Source organism: Schistocerca cancellata, chromosome 1 (genome assembly GCF_023864275.1).
Source record: "Schistocerca cancellata isolate TAMUIC-IGC-003103 chromosome 1, iqSchCanc2.1, whole genome shotgun sequence".
NCBI lineage: Eukaryota > Metazoa > Arthropoda > Insecta > Orthoptera > Acrididae > Schistocerca > Schistocerca cancellata.
In genome coordinates this window covers 512,293,215-512,309,454 of record NC_064626.1, presented here as the reverse complement: position 1 = coordinate 512,309,454, position 16,240 = coordinate 512,293,215, and the positions used below count along the sequence as shown (strand labels likewise).

General features: G+C 38.0%; 1 protein-coding gene across 1 annotated transcript in view; it reads right to left on the bottom strand.

The window, feature by feature from the left end:
• LOC126178331 (ubiquitin-like modifier-activating enzyme 5) overlaps positions 1-16,240 on the bottom strand; it is a 115,739-nt gene that overhangs the window by 31,235 nt on the left and 68,264 nt on the right. Inside the window, exon 6 of the mRNA XM_049924523.1 lies at positions 15,667-15,884. Coding sequence (XP_049780480.1) covers positions 15,667-15,884 — 218 coding nt within the window. The remainder of the gene's footprint in view (positions 1-15,666; positions 15,885-16,240) is intronic.

Genomic DNA, 16,240 nt, shown 5'->3' with positions numbered 1-16,240 from the left:
TTATTATGGCATAATGCCATGCGTGCTAGAAAATGAAAAAGTGCACTTGAAATGCAACGAACAGTTGAAACTACCCAGTACTGTGGAATTAAACATTTCGTTTCAAATACATTGACTGCCCCTGCGGAAAAGATTAGCAAAAGTCAAATTTCTTTAGCAAACAGACAAAAATAACTTCATTGTTCCGCAAGGCAATTAATGCTTCACTGTCAGAAAGGTGGAAATAAAATAAAATCTGAAACTAATGACATATTTCAGACTTTAGTAATTATGTGAATGTGTTTTAATTCACTTGATAGCTCCCGGCCACGGATATCCGTTTTGTTTTCATTTGACGTGAGAGTAAACGAAGGGGAAACAGAAAAATCACTGAACGTAAACACGGGTCACGTGGAGACTACCCACTATAGCTCAGATTGCTTTGCGCATCAGCCCCGGATCTACGACATTTGCGAACCGGGTCAATACTAAAAAAAAATCGAATTTTGAAAATATGTTCATCTTGTAGTGCACATCTTTCTGAAAAGTCTGAAACATAAAACGTATGTATTCGAGGAAATGTAAGACATATTATTTTGTCTTAAGTATGCCCAAGTGCAGTTCCATGCCTCTTCATAAAGCATTTTTCTACTGCACGTCCAAACTATATTCAGGAGAGTGGAAATTGAAATGTCCTGTGGTGCTTCTCCTGCTCCCAGTCGGCCGGTTTGGCAGCCTGCCTCTCTTTAAAAAAAAATCTCGCAATTAATAGCGGATGGGATTATTTGTAATCGAGAGAACAAGAACTCTTCGGAAAATCTGAACTCTTCATTGCCCATTAGTTAATAACTTCCTGTTTTGTGTGACATAAAATTAAATATAGGATATATAAAACCAGTACTGACAAGAGATAAGCAAGAAATTACACATTTCTTCAAACCTTAGCTCCTAGCATTTTTTTCTCTCTAATCTTGCTACAGCTTTACATGGCGTGTTTTCCTTTCTGTGAAAGAATCTTTTACCTCATCAAAGTTCGTCAAACGTTTTGCTACATGGAAAATCGAAATGTAATTATCTAATACTGAAAAAGCTGTTAATACAAATAATACCCAAGACTGGTGTGGTTTCTCGATCTGATTACGTCTATTTTGTCACTGTCTGCTAGATAAAACAAAATAGGCCTTTCTAATACGGCAGCAATTTTATAACACACCAAATAAACGAGACTGTTTTGCACAAATGGTCATTTTTATAACACGACAGAATATAATCCAATAAGTATCAATATCAAATGCCTATTAGGCCTACTACAAGCAAAAAGCTTTATGTTAGGAAATAGTTTCACGTTTCATTCAAATGCACCAGCTTCTCTAGCATGAGATCGAAAACTAGTATTACGAAATTTTTATATAAATTTGGAATCGTCTTATTCTTCCATAATTTGTGTGATGTCCTCGTTTCTTCTCCATCCTTGTTCTAACAAACAATCCTGTCATCACCAATTCTGTAGCTATTGCTGCCACTGTCAAAATTTGTTCGCCGATTAACTTCACTAACCCTGCCAGAATCACTGGTTTAGTTCTCCCGCAATTATTCTCCGGTTAGGCGTTGTTACGTGTTCGTACAACACGTTTTCCGTGTTACTTCCATAATAGAACTTAAGCGGCTGGTAGCCGGGGACTGTACTACTGGTCCTTACTAGTGTAGCGATCTGACCAAACATTTTCTGTCAAAACTTCATTTTCTTGGACACACCGAGAAGATAATACATAATCTTTCTCACCTGTTATTCCTGTCAGTCGTTTATTTCCATTCTGATAGTATGAATCTATGGATTTCGCTAGTAATTATAACAACGCTGATCATTCGCACACCCAATCAGCCACATAATCAGACAGCGATTGCCATTCATCCATTCGGCTTTACTCCACTCAGCTCGTATAGCCCCGTCCCCTTTTGTCTGTGGAAAGTTTATTTCTAGATGCGACGAGGATTCTCCTGACAGACACATCACGTACACTATGCATGCATTCAAAAGTCAGCTTATGATTCATTCAGAAATCAACTTAAAATGTGTTCAAAAACCAACAGAGAAGCGTTTCAAAATCATATGACTAATTGATAGGCAAACGTGCGCTGGAGGCTAGGTGCTTTGTGAAACAAGTTTTTTTTTCCCTCACGAATATGAATTAGGCGCCCCCATTTCCCGGAAGTATCTAGCTGCTTGCTGCGACTGCTTGCACAGCCAACAGCCACATTCCTGTTGACAGAAGCGGGAGAATCTACTACTCAAACGTGACTCTATTGCGCATGCGCATGAGCCCGCGCGTTAACTGCTAAAACAAATCGAATGTAAACAGTTGCGACTTCACGCTCATTGGCGGCAATTTGTTGTTATGAAGCACTGCATAGTCTTCCTAAAGCCTTTGACACATTTTCAATCGGCAGACGCTTGCATGAGCACTTGTGTCGTCGTTGTATATGGCGCATTTCCTTTGCAATTTAAGTTATTTTCGTTTTTTTCTCCTGTTTATGTTTTATTGTTGAAGTATTATTCTGCAGTAGCGGGATACAGTAATATCCTTTGTTAGTGTGTCGGTTCTTACTAGTCAAAATTACAAAAATTTAACTGAAAACTAAAACAATGAAAAATTCCCGGAATTCTAAAAATATCCCGGGTTTTTCCCGGTTTTCTCCCGGATGAAAAAAATCCCGGGTTTTTCCCGGATCTCCCGGTTGTCCCGGGTCGTAGACACCCTGTAGTAGCTAAGATACAGGAGATAGTAATATTTAACAACTTGTGGAGAAGGGTTAGGCAGAGACTAGGAAGGTGTGATAAGTGTCAGAGAGTAAAGACAAATGGTGTGTCATCAAAAGGCTTAATGCATTCTATCCTTCCTAGTGAACCTAAAGAGCTTATAGCAGTTGACCATCTACAAGCGTTGCCTGCATCTACAGGAGGTTGTGAATATATTTTCGTTGTTTTGAACATATTCTCAAAATATGTAAAACTGAATCCAATTAAGAAGACAAATACTAGTATAATAATTGAGAAGCTGACAGCTGATCACTTTTGATATGCAGTGGTACCAAAATCACTTTTGTCTGACAATGGTCCACAATTTGTTTGAGAGAGGTTTGAATACTGTATGGCAACACACAACATAAAACACACAAAGATTTCTACCCATTTTCCACAAGAAAACACGAGTGAAAGAGTTATGAAGGAGATTAACAGGCTGTGCAGGACTTATTGTAGTAAGAAACACACAGCTTGGGTGGGTCATATTCGACATCTTGAAAACATTAGCAACAACTTGTGGAACAAATTGACAGGATATGCTCCATGTAAGCTTATGTTCAACGAGAGACCCAGACATCAGACATCATCAGAGAAGAAGTGGATTTCCCTCAGGTAAGTGAAGTAGTGCAAGACAAAAAGATCAGACTGGCTAAAGAGATGATGAAAAAGAAAGTAGCAGGAAGGAAGAGAAGGCATGACAAAGGAGTGATTCTGACTAGTTTCAGAGTAGATGACCTTGTTCTTGTCAAAACCAAAGAAAAATTTAGCAAAGTAAATGAAGAGATTAAGAAGTTTTGCATGTGAGTCATGGTCCTTTCAGAGTGGTACACATTGCCCATGACAACTCTTATGAATTGGCTTACATGAAGACTAACAGAATTTTTGGATTAAAGAATATTATTGATCTGAAACCCTATGTATCACCAATTAGATGTTTGAATATTAATCTGTGCCAGTTTAAAGCGCTTTTGAGCTTGGGTAGTATTGCTTTTGTTAGGAGAAAGGAGTGTACATTGAACCAGAAGTAAGACCTACAATGCAAGTAGGGGGTTCAACATTCTGAGTTGGATTCATTACGTGGTGATAATGCTTACCCATTAAAGAATTTCTGTCAGACAAAGAGGTAAGGTAAACAGAAAATAAAAGGTGTCAGCAAATATCAAAGAGAAGGTGCAGCTTATCTGTAAACATTACCAACTGAAGTAATCAACTCATTGGTGTAGCAGCAGAGGCAATATGCAGTAATCTTGATTTGAATAGTAATTAAGTTACATGATGGTGACTATTCTTTTTTCATAACCTAATGATGCTATGATATTGTACATCTTGAGTTTTTGCTATTTTGCAAATAGAAAAGAAACCAAAATCTTTCAAGTTAACCAGTTTCAGATAGTTATAACTTAGAGTAATGTTTTGTAGTGTAATGTGCACTTGATTTTAAAATTTTACTAGTCACCACCTTTCGTACTATAGTCAATTTTAGTGCTAATTACTGTGACGCTATGAGAACTGGGTAATGTATCTATTTATGTAGTAAAGACTATCATTTTAGTGTTAAACATTTTTTCTCAGACATAAGTTATCTGTAAAAGAATGAGTACTAAAGCAGGGTATTTTGTCTAATTTTTTCATGTGCTGTGGCAGAGGAGGACCACCTCCAAGGAAACTGATAGCAGTGCATTTCTTTACTAACTGCCACTTGTACCTGTTGAAGGCATGGACAACTTAGTGAGAAAATGTGTAAAAGCTCAGTAAAAGTGTGAAAGTGCTTGTGAAAAATACTAAACATTCAGCAAGTGAAATTTTCTGTCTAAAAAGTGAACTGCAATGTGCAGTGTAATTTAACTTTTTACAACCCATGAGACAGGACTTGTACAAAGTGATATGTATCTTAAAATGTAATCTTTGTTTACCCAAAAAGGACATCACTTACGATGAAAATGCCTAAATTCTATTAAAAATATAACTTGTAGATATTTTGCGACATTGTATGTAAATTGTATGTAAATATTTTGAATGGGGATTTTCATATGGTCAGTTCATATAAATAGGAATTGTGCAAAATATATATACTGTAGTTCTGATAAGATTTTGTAAGTAATATTCTTTTGTGTGTAGAATGTTAAACCCACTTTCTCGTCATTGAATTGCCCAGTTAGCTATTTGCAATATCTATCTGGTCACTTCAATGAGGGGATGAGGTGATGAAGCAAGCTGGGATAATTTTTACTTCCCCTCTTGTTTTGGCATCTGCTTCTTTAAAATTTCATTTTTTCATGTCTGACTAATTACCATTAACATACGTGATTATAATCTGCATTTTTCATAAAAGAGAAAGGCTGGCCCTCAGTTTTAAAGAATATAGCACCAGATCTAATTTTATGATTAGTTTGTGTATGTTAACAATTTCCTAATTTATTTTGACTATTCCTAGTTAATATCCTTTGTTATAGGGTTAAATCAGTAATTGTTTCATAACTTAAATTCTGTTGCTGATGTATAAACAAATATTAATTCTGTACTAATTATAAACATTTGGAGGAACAACTAATAGTATTCTTAAAGCATCTAATTGGCTCTATTCAAAAACATGTAGCAATGCTAGACCTTAATTAGTTCCAAAGTAATTAACAGTTTTGCCAAAAGTATTGTTTGCATAACGATATCTGTTAATTTCATGATTTAAACAAATAATTCAGCTTAACCTTTGTAGTAGAAGAAACTGATAAAAAGACGTAATTTTTTAATGTAGGCAGTTAATTGAAGGAGTTATGTTTCAACAGTAATTTCTGTAAATTAAACATCGAACAATGTGTAGTTTCAGTGCCTATTATTGTGAGGATATATAAGGGCCCAGTTTTTGGTCTAGAGGCAGTCAGTCCACGACCGGGTTTCAGACGAGAAACTTGTGTTGGTTAGAACGACAACAATGCATCAACTTAACTGTGAAACATATGTTACACTAATAGGCCATGTGTTAAGGCAATGACAGTGTCGGTTCAATTTATTTGAAAGACTGTGAAATGTGTGGTTAGGCTTTTACTGCTCATAGATGTTCAACAGTAAACTATTGTAGCAGTATGTGGATGTTTGCCTGCAACCTATTAATGAGGCTTATCGAAAGTTAAACAATAATTAACTGGCCATATAAATGTGTATTATTGGGTGGTTGTGAACAGTGAAAGTAAAGAACTATGAAACGCAAATGTGCATCTGTCAGCTACATCATTTAAAGGAGTCAGTGTTTGACTTTCACCCCCATTTTTCAGCCAGTGTAGCAACACAGTACATCGACACCGAGGGCCATCAATGAGGAAATAAAGCCAGTTGAATGGAATAGATAATGTCTTGAAAAAAAGCTATAAGATGAATATGAATAAAAGTAAAACATGGGTAGTAAAATGCAGTCAAACTGAATCAGATGATACTGACTGAATTATATCAGGAAATCAGACATTAAAAGTAGTGGGTGAGTTTTGCTACAAGGGCAGCAAAATAACAGACTTTTCTTGGTACATTCATTCAGCTTTCCCAGCTGTACAATCTGCTACACCACATATTAAGTAGATGTTTGCATGTTGCTGTAAACAGTAATGCTCCATTTTGATGACCAATCCTGATATGCAAAGAGTGATAAACTCTATAGTGAGACATTGCAGATAATCATAATTATTATTTTTTTAATTAAACATGCTTCACCTGCATTGCTTATTCAGTGCTAGGAGGGGGCGTTGTGAACAACATATTAGAAATCCTGATCTGTGGGGTGTGAGTGTTGTGGTGAGGTGAAAGTTTAAGGTCCCTCTTGCTAATAACTTGAAGACCACAGCTCCTAGGGAAAATTTTTCCAAATGGAAAATTAAACTACATTAACTTTCCTACAAAAAAGATCCTATTCTTTTGTTTTTCTCTAGAACTAATAGTTTTCACATTATATGGGATGGAAAAACCAAAGACTATTCAAAACATTGTTGTAATGGTACAGAATTACTCTAACTTTAAAGGAAGTGGATTAACAACAAATATTAAATCTACGTATCAGGTAAATGGTGTTCCAGGGGTGTAACAGGGTGAAATGGAGATGTGTGGGGTAGAAGTTCAAAGGAATGTAGGTCATCAGACTGTGTTCATGCCCTTCCCTCCTTCATAGGTCTGCAAACTGAAGATTGAGCAGGTGATTCCCCACTCTATCTGCCCCATTATGTCAGAAGAAGCAACTACGGGGAATCCCACAAAGTTATTCTGATTTCCCCCAGTGCACTTATGAATCACTGGGGGCACACTGCACGGACATGCCCAGGGAACGTTTATTTTTCACAATTTGCATTAACATTACATGATGTTTAGATATGCGTTACTAATAACATTAAGACAAAAAATGCATATGGAGAGAATCTGTGTAAATCTCTGCACTCTGTTCTACAATGCTCGAGAGGATTTATTCATTTAGCGTATGGTCATACAAACTGAACTGCAACTTACATACATGAATTGCATAATTTTACAGAACAAACAGAACTAAACAATTAAATCTACAAATTAATATCTAAATTTTCAATCCATTCAAGGACTACCTCTGTCACCTCAAAGATATCATTTAGATTTCCTGGGTAAGATTGGCTGTTACAGTTTGTTACAATGTGTTTGGTGGTCTGATGTACAGTGCAACAGACATATTGTGAATATGAAACCTTTCTCCATTGGCGAAGGCTTTCTGCGCACATGCCATTGGCTATACTAATCATGGTAACTGTTTTCCAAGCAAGTCATGGTGATTCCATGCCAGCCAGCCTTGAGCCAGGTCTTACGAGGATCTGATCTTCCCCATGGGTAGTATTTATCCACGTTTCCGACCACTTCTTGCCCATGTTGAGATTCACTGCTTGTAGCTATTCTGCCAATGTGATAGCTGACTGCCTGGATTTCAATCAGCTCATTTTAAGAGCAGGCACATCAGAGTGAGCTGGGAGCTGATGAATTTTAATTAATTTTTTAAGAGGAGGGCATTCTTTCTTCGAAGATCTGGTGATGAAATGTAGCTTAAAGTTAGTGATCAGTGAGGAGTGGTAGAGATATAAGGCAACCTGTTTTTTTCCTGATTGCTGTGTTTAGCTGAAATTGGTTTTTCTCACATGTGAAATATTAAGCCACACTGGACCATCGTAATTGTGTAGCAGAGTAGATGAGTCCCAAGAAAGAACATCGTGTTGTACCTCTTGGACCCCACGTGGGACCACTCAGATTCATTGTGTGATCTCACCTTTGCTTCAGTGTTTTCTATGTGTTTCTTGTATGAGAAGCTTCCAACAAGAGTTACTTCTAGACATTTTGTGAAGTCTTCGTGGTGGAGGTCTTGACCGTTAAAGGTGACATGTAGCTTTGCACTGGTTATTCTGTTGTTAAGATGAAAGCAGCTAATTTTGGTCTTCACTGTATTTGGTGTTACTCTCCACTTATTGAGCTATTGATGCATGGTATTCAGATCTGCTAGAGAGGAAATCAATTCTTAGGCATCCTGTAAGGCAGCTGTAATCTTCTTTCAGGAAAGACAACTTCCTCCACCAGGAGTGCTGCACAATTCTCAATTTACAGAGAGACTATACCTCCACAGCATTTACTGTCCAGTTCCCTTATATGAGTAGGCGCCATAATTTCACTTAGCACGTGATAGAGAAGATACTTTCAGTTTATTCGATGAGTACGTTTTGCAGTTGTTAAGTGAGCTTTTGTGTAAATCACATTCCAGTAAACAGTGGTGAGAAGTGTTTAGTTTTATATGTGTGATACTGTCGGAATCCTATGTAGTGATAGTGGGAAAAAGAATGGATTGGTAAATGTGACACCTTGTTGTTTATCACTGACAGTATACTGTAAAGCCATGTAACTGTGTTGTTGTCACTGGGTGGTGAACTCATGAATGATCAGAAAGTTACTGCACTTCTCTCACCATTACCTGTGCTACTGGTAAATTGCATAAATCTTTTCCATTCACAAATTGCTGGCACTTGTTGAGATGGCTGAACTTACAGGAATGACTTACCACACATCCACATTACATCTTTCAAGATAGATGTGAATATGTCTGATGGAATGAGACTGATCATAGTCAAGACTAGAACAGTATTCTGTTGTAATGCATTGCTTGACTTACAATGAAATATCTCAAGTTCTGTAACATCTAGGTGGCCTACTTCCATTGTAGAGGGATGCCACTTAAGCCTCTGGGTCTCTTCAGATGTTGGGAAGATTGACACTGGGGTAAATCACTGCTTACCCCTCATGCTGTGAAAAGTATTACAACAGTGATAATGGAGACAATGTAACTGACATTGTTGAATACATAGTGACAGCATGTTACACCTGGAACAGGCTCCTCAGTGTAGTATACAGTTACAACTCCAGCTGTTGAGATTTTTGACATAACAGCTCATTTAACAATTGCAAATATACAACACTTATTAAACTGAAAATAACCACAGTATACAAATATGAGCTCAGTGAAGTTATTTTGTCTATTTAAACAACAGAACTAGACAGGAAATTCTCGGGAGGTCTAGTGTGCCTGTAAACTAAAAATAAAGCAGCACTCATAGTGGGGTTAATTCCCTTTCCTGGAAAAACACTACAGTATGACTATGAATCAATTTCCCTTCTAGCAGTCAAGAACAATGTGCAGAGGTTTATGCACATTCTGTCCATGTGTGTTTCTTGCATTAGTGTTATTAATAACTCATATCTGTGTTCCATGTAATTTTAATGCATTTTGGAAAATAATCCCCTGGGCGTGTCCGTGAACTGTGCTGCCAATGATTCACAAGGTGTGCTGTGGAGAGTCGGCATAACTTTGTGTGACACCATGTAATTGCTTCTTGTGATATAGTGGGATAGATAAGAGTGGAGAAATGCCTGCTTGGTCTTCAATTTGCAAATTGATGAAGGGGGGAAATGCATGAACATAATCTGTGGACTTGTCTTCCCTCACACTTCTACCCCACACATCTCCCCTACAAACCTCACTGTGTTACATCGCAGAGTACAATTTATCCCTTACCATGCCTACAGCACATAAGTTTCTTATTTGTTGTTAACCCCTTCATTTAAGGACAAACATTAATTTTATGTGGTTAAAACAATATTTTTACTAATCTGCTAATTTTACATTCCCTGAAATGCACAAACTATTATTCCTAGAGAACAAAAGAACAGAACCTTTTTTGTAGGCAATTTAATGCAGTTTATTTTTGTACTGGGAAACATTTTTCCTACAAGGGGCGGTTTTTAAGTTATACAAAGAAACAAAGTTACCTCTAAATGCTGCATTCCCCACCCCTTTCCAATGCTCTCATTCCAGCAATCAGGAATTTTAGTCTGTTGTTCAGGTCAGTCCCTCTGAGCACTGTGCAAAAATTTGTGACTGAAATGTTGTTTCCCTAATCAATCTTTTTTGGTCGTTGTTGGCTGGACTATACTCCACCAACCCACTCAACAGTCTTTTTTTCCTCTCATTTTCCATTCTCCTTCCCTCCCCACCCTTAAACGTATTGACTGCACCTAGCAGCCCTATTCTGTCCCAACCACATCCCTGCAATCTCCCACAGGCAGCACTATACCTTCTCCTACCCCTACCTCACTCTCCATCCCAGTCTCCACTCCAGCCTCATCCTTATCCACATCACCCACAGAGTGTTTCTCCCATCAGGTGCAGATGTTGTACACAGTCCAGTCTCTGTGGCCACAGACAATGATCATGCGTGTGTGAGTTGTGCTTGTGCGTGTGAGTGCATGCGTGTGTGTGTGTGTGTGTGTGTGTGTGTGTGTGTGTGTGTGTGTGTGTGTGTGTGTGTGAGAGAGAGAGAGAGAGAGAGAGAGAGAGAGAGAGAGAGAGATCTACTTCAGAAGAATGTCTTTTGGTTGAAAGCTGAAATGTGTAGTGACTCAGTCTCTCCTCTACAAGGTGAGTGGAAATCTATCCCTTTCATAATTTGTCAGTATTTCCCCTAGTTACAGACTTAAGCTAGTCCTCTAATCAATCTTGCTTAGCTGTTATGGTCGTTCTGGCAATCTCATTTTTAGAAGTTTGTATTGTGTTTCACCTGACTCATTTTCTGCATTTTTATATTTCTTCCTTCCATAAGTCAAATCTCTAATGATATCCAAGGATTTCTACTAGGCCTTATCTTTTTGCCTAGTTTATCCTCTGTTGCCTTCACTATTTCCCGTCAACAAGCCGACCACTCACCTTCTACTCTATTCCTTTCCCCCCATTTTAATCAGACTAATGCTCCATCTGAATCTCTCAACAACCTCAGTTCTTTTGATTTATCCAGGTGACATCTCCTTAATTCCCTACCAATCGCTGTTCCTCTGGCATCTGCCACAGACTCGACCTGTACCAGTAGGTCTTCCTCTGATCCTACAGGGGCCCTGTAAATCACAGATTTCATATGGTCCCACAGGTATCACCTGGAGTGTTCAAGTTGGGAGAATGTGCAGGCCAAGCAATAAGACCACCGCAATCTATCTACTGTAACCCAAATCGTTGATCTACATGATCTCAGACTAAATGTGGAAAATGAGGTGGTGCGCTATAGTGCTGGAAGAGCATGTTTTGCTACACATGCAGTGACATACATTCCAAGAGCCTATGCAGTAGACTGTCAAGAAATCACAAGTATGCAGCACCCACAAAATGCGATGGAAGAAGGTATGGATCAATCACACGTCCATTCAGGAATCCGGCCCAAATGTTCAGACAATATCGGTCAGGAAACCCATCGTGGTGTATACGCAGACAAGGAAAAAAAATTCCTGGATTTTTCCCAGATTTCCCGGTTAAAAATACACTTTATCTCAGGTGAAAACACGCTTTTTCTGTGTTAAGTGACAGTGTATTTTTCCTTGTCAATCCTTTGAATGGTTATGGTTTTATACATGGGCGTAGAATTTCCTGGTACTTTAGAAAATGAAACTCAGGGAAAAAGACATGTTTTGGAATTATCTTTGATGGGCAGCAACATGCACACTGCGTATTTTCACATTACAAAAGTGTACATTGGAATTCCATCAAACATCGCATGTTGCTTTCCGAATCATTGAAATCGAGATTGCGATGTGCTTTTGTAAGCCAGTTGTAGCTCATGTCACGTGATCCCGCCAGCCGATGACAGCAGATATTCAGAGCATAGGACACGTGATGTAGTCAGCCAAAAGCAACATCACTGTTAAGTAGCACGAACACACAAACAGGGAAAGTTAACTGTTTAAATTAATATACATAGTGTTGCTACAAGAAAAGCAAAGCTTTCACATATAATATTGGTCTCTAAGGTTAATAAGCTGCAAGAGAAGCTAAGCTTTCACATGTAATGTTGATCATTTTTGTGCGTGTTACACTTTAAGATATATATCACAAATGTGCCAGTAAAATTTTTAATAACGACATAAATGTCTGATCTTCAGGGTTCGCAATTCTTCTAAATGGCTCGTCATCAAAGAGTTTATTTTTAAATGAGAGTAAAACACTCTGTGACTTAATAAATTCATGGTACATTTTCGCACATAGTTCAACTTACGTAAAAGGATATTTACTTTGAAAGTAACGCTTTTCAAACCACCAGTCGCAATATTTTCTCGCTAACTGTTAGAAATAGTTTCGTTTCAGCAGTTACTGGAGGGCGCAGATAACAGACGACACAGCACTTGTGCAGCTATCATGAAGTAGGAAGCCCGTATGTACGTACGTACGTGTAAAACATTGAAAGATCATACACTATGTCATAAAAGGAACAAGACATCAGAGGTTACTCCAGGAGCATCGGAATTTCGTGAACCATACTAAAACATGCACATTTAATGTGCATACTTAAAGAGCACATTCGTATGTCCAGATTCCCAATGAAGTAGACCTTGACCTGATATTAAGCTTTTCAATGTGGTTTTCGGGATGTCAATTTTCTTGGAGCAGCAGTACTGTATTATATCATGTTTGGTTCTTTATTATGGCATAATACCATACACGCTAGAAGATGAAAACGTGCACTTGAAATGCAGCGAACAGTTGAAACTAGCCAGTACTGTGGAATTAAACATTTTGTTTCAAATACATTGACTGCCTCTGCGGAAAAGGTTAATAAAAGTCAAATTTCTTTTGCAACCAGACAAAAATAACTTCATTGTTCAACAACGCGATTAAAGCTTGACTGTCAGAATGGTGGAAATAAAATAAAATCTGAAACTAATGACATATTTTAGCCTTCCATAATTATGTGAATGTATTTTAATTCACTTGATAGCTCCGAGCCACAGATATCCATTTTGTTTTCATTTGACGTGAGAGTAAACGATGGGGAAAAAATGGTTCAAATGGCTTTGAGCACTAAGGGACTTAACATCTGAGGTCATCAGTCCCCTAGAACTTAGAACTACTTAAACCTAACTAACCTAAGGACATCACACACATCCATGCCAAGGCAGGATTCGAACCTGTGACCGTAGCAGTCACGCAGTTCCAGACTGAAGCACCTAGAACCACTTGGCCACACCGGCTGGCAACAACGGGGAAACAAGTGTAAACACGGGTCACATGGAGACTACCCACTATAACTCAGACTGCTCAGCGCATCTGCCCCGAATCTATGACATTTGCGAACCGGGTAAAAAAAAAAAGACTTTTCAAAAGCATGTTCATCTTGTAGCGCACATCTTTCTCAAAAGTCTGAAACATAAAACATACGTGTTCGAGGAAATGTAAGACATAAGTGTGCGAAAGTGCAGTGCCACGCCTCTTCATATAGCATTCTTCTACCACACGTCACTGTATTTCGCTCTGTGGAATTGAAATGTGTATATTTTGTAATGGATGCCATCAAACTATATTCAGGACAGTGGAAATTGAAATGTCCTGCTCCCAGTCGGCCAGTTTGACAGCTTGCCTCTCGTAAAAAAAAAAAAAATCTTGCAATTAATAGCAGATGGGATTATTTGTAACCGGGAGAACAAGAACTCTTTAGAAAACTTGCACTCTTTATTGCCTATTAGCTAATAACTTGCTGTTTTGTGTGACATAAAATTAAATATAGGATACATAAAACCAATAAAGACAAGTTATAAGCAAGAAAAGTACACATTTCTTCAACCTTAGCTCCTAGCATTTTTTTCTCTCTAATCTTGCTACAGCTTTGCATGACATGCTTTCCTTTCTGCGAAAGAATTATTACCTCATCAAAGAGCGTCAAGCGTTTTGCTACACGAAAAATTGAAATGTCATTATCTAATACTGAAAAAGCTGTTAACACAAATAATACCCAAGACCGGTGTGGTTTCTCGATCTGATTACGTCTATTTTGTCACTGTCTGCTAGATAAAACAATTTAGTAACACCCTGTATATTTATTTTCAAATGAAAATGTTAATTAAAAAAATACTTAATCATAATTTTTAATAAAACAACTCAACTTCTTTACCTTCAAGCAGAACACACCAAACAGTTCCGTAATCCACATTCTGTCAACTTCCTATATTTCTAGTACTCATCATCGCATCCTCTGTCATTGCATGGAGTACAGCCTCTTCAAACTCAGGTGTACATCACAACCATGGAACACCACAGTCAGCCCTATTGGCAGTTAATGTAACCATGTCTGTGGCCTGCTGGTACACTGTAGCACAGAGGAGGAGGAGGAGGAGGAGATTAGTATTTAGTGTCCCATCGACAACGAGGTCATTAGAGACGGAGCACAAGCTCGGTTTAGGGAAGGATGGGGAAGGAAAATGGCCGTGCCCTTTGAAAGGAACCATCATGGCAGTTGCCTGAAACGATTTAGGGAAATCAAGGAAAACCTAAATCAGGATGGCCGGAGACAGATTTGAACCGTCATCCTCCCAAATGTGAGTCCAGTATGCTAACCACTGCACCACCTCGCTAGGTCGTAGCACAGAGGGAACGCAAGATGGCAGGGGTTGTGGAAAATGCTCTGCATACAACTGACAAGTTTTGCCATACAATAACATCATGGCAATGTATTCCACCAATGTGTAGTTCACCACGGTCAATAGCATCACACTAAAAATGAAATTTATGTACAGCTTGCATTCTGTTCTGTAGTGAATGATTGCTACTGTCCAGTAGTATAGTATGAACAAAAACCACAAGCACAACAGTAGGTACAGACCTCTCTGGGCAGATCACAAACTCAACAGAATGGCATGTAAACAAACCTGTAGTGGGTGTGGGCCATCTGGTGATTGGAGAATGATGTAATTATTACCCTAGTCAGTGACACTGAAAATGCAGGTGATTTGAATATGTGTTGTGGTATTTTAAGTGTAGTGGGAAAATGGTACGTTTCCAGACAGAAGTTCTTATGTAAAACTTAATCTCCTAGGTACCCACCATGTGTCCTCAATGTCTGTGAAGGGAATTTAGTAACACCCTGTATATTTATTTTCAAATGAAACTGTTAATTAAAAAATACTTAATCATAATTTCTAATAAAACAACTTTTTTGCTTTTAATTACAAATCACATAAAAATGTGATTATTCACAATAAATTAAACTTTGGTATAAAAGTGCATCAAAACATCAAACAGAAGATAAAATACTTCTTTTACACAAACACACACACACACACACACACACACACACACACACACACAAACAACACAACACACACATGCTGAATAGGTGTCTGATAAAGCTTGCTTCTTTATGGTGGTATGAAGGTTCCCCCTCTTCTCTTTACTGACTTCTCTATAGCTTTTAATTCTTTGTTTCCCATTTCCCAAGAATTTATGATCAACATCCATAATTCAACTGTTTCATGCTAATGATCTGGTAATTTTCTCAATTAAGTTTGTGTGTAAAAACATACTGAATAGAGCTTACCCCATTCATTATCTTCATGCACAACATTTTCCTGTGAATGCTTTTCTACGCATTCCTCAGCATTTGCTGTTTGAGGTTTTGCAGCTTCTTCTTGCTGTCTTTTCCTACAAAAATTATCTTCACATGATGGGTTAGGGCGCAGTTTCATTACTGGAAAGAAATCCTGTAGAGCACTGTATCCTAAGTAGTACGTTACTTGACCAAAACCTAAAAGATACCTGAAAACAAGGGAAAGGTTTTAAGATTTATGATGTAGTATTCTTCTGAAAAGCTCATAATAGACAGATTAACAAATCTAGTAATGTAAGCAAGCATGAATACTCAAGTATATTATTTTATTTATTTCACATGTAGAAAAAGTGACTTTTCCTTTGACTTTCCAAGTTAAGGCAGTGAACTGCTGCAGCAGTAAATTTCTGAGAACGACATTTCAAGAACAGGAGGTCTTTAAAGGTTTCAGCAAGGCATGGGTTAACTTCTAGTCACTTGCGGGCCTGATTCACATACTTAAGTTCTTGGGCCTCATCACATGGTGCAACAGCAGTGCTTCGAGTGGATAAAGTCAAAACTATAG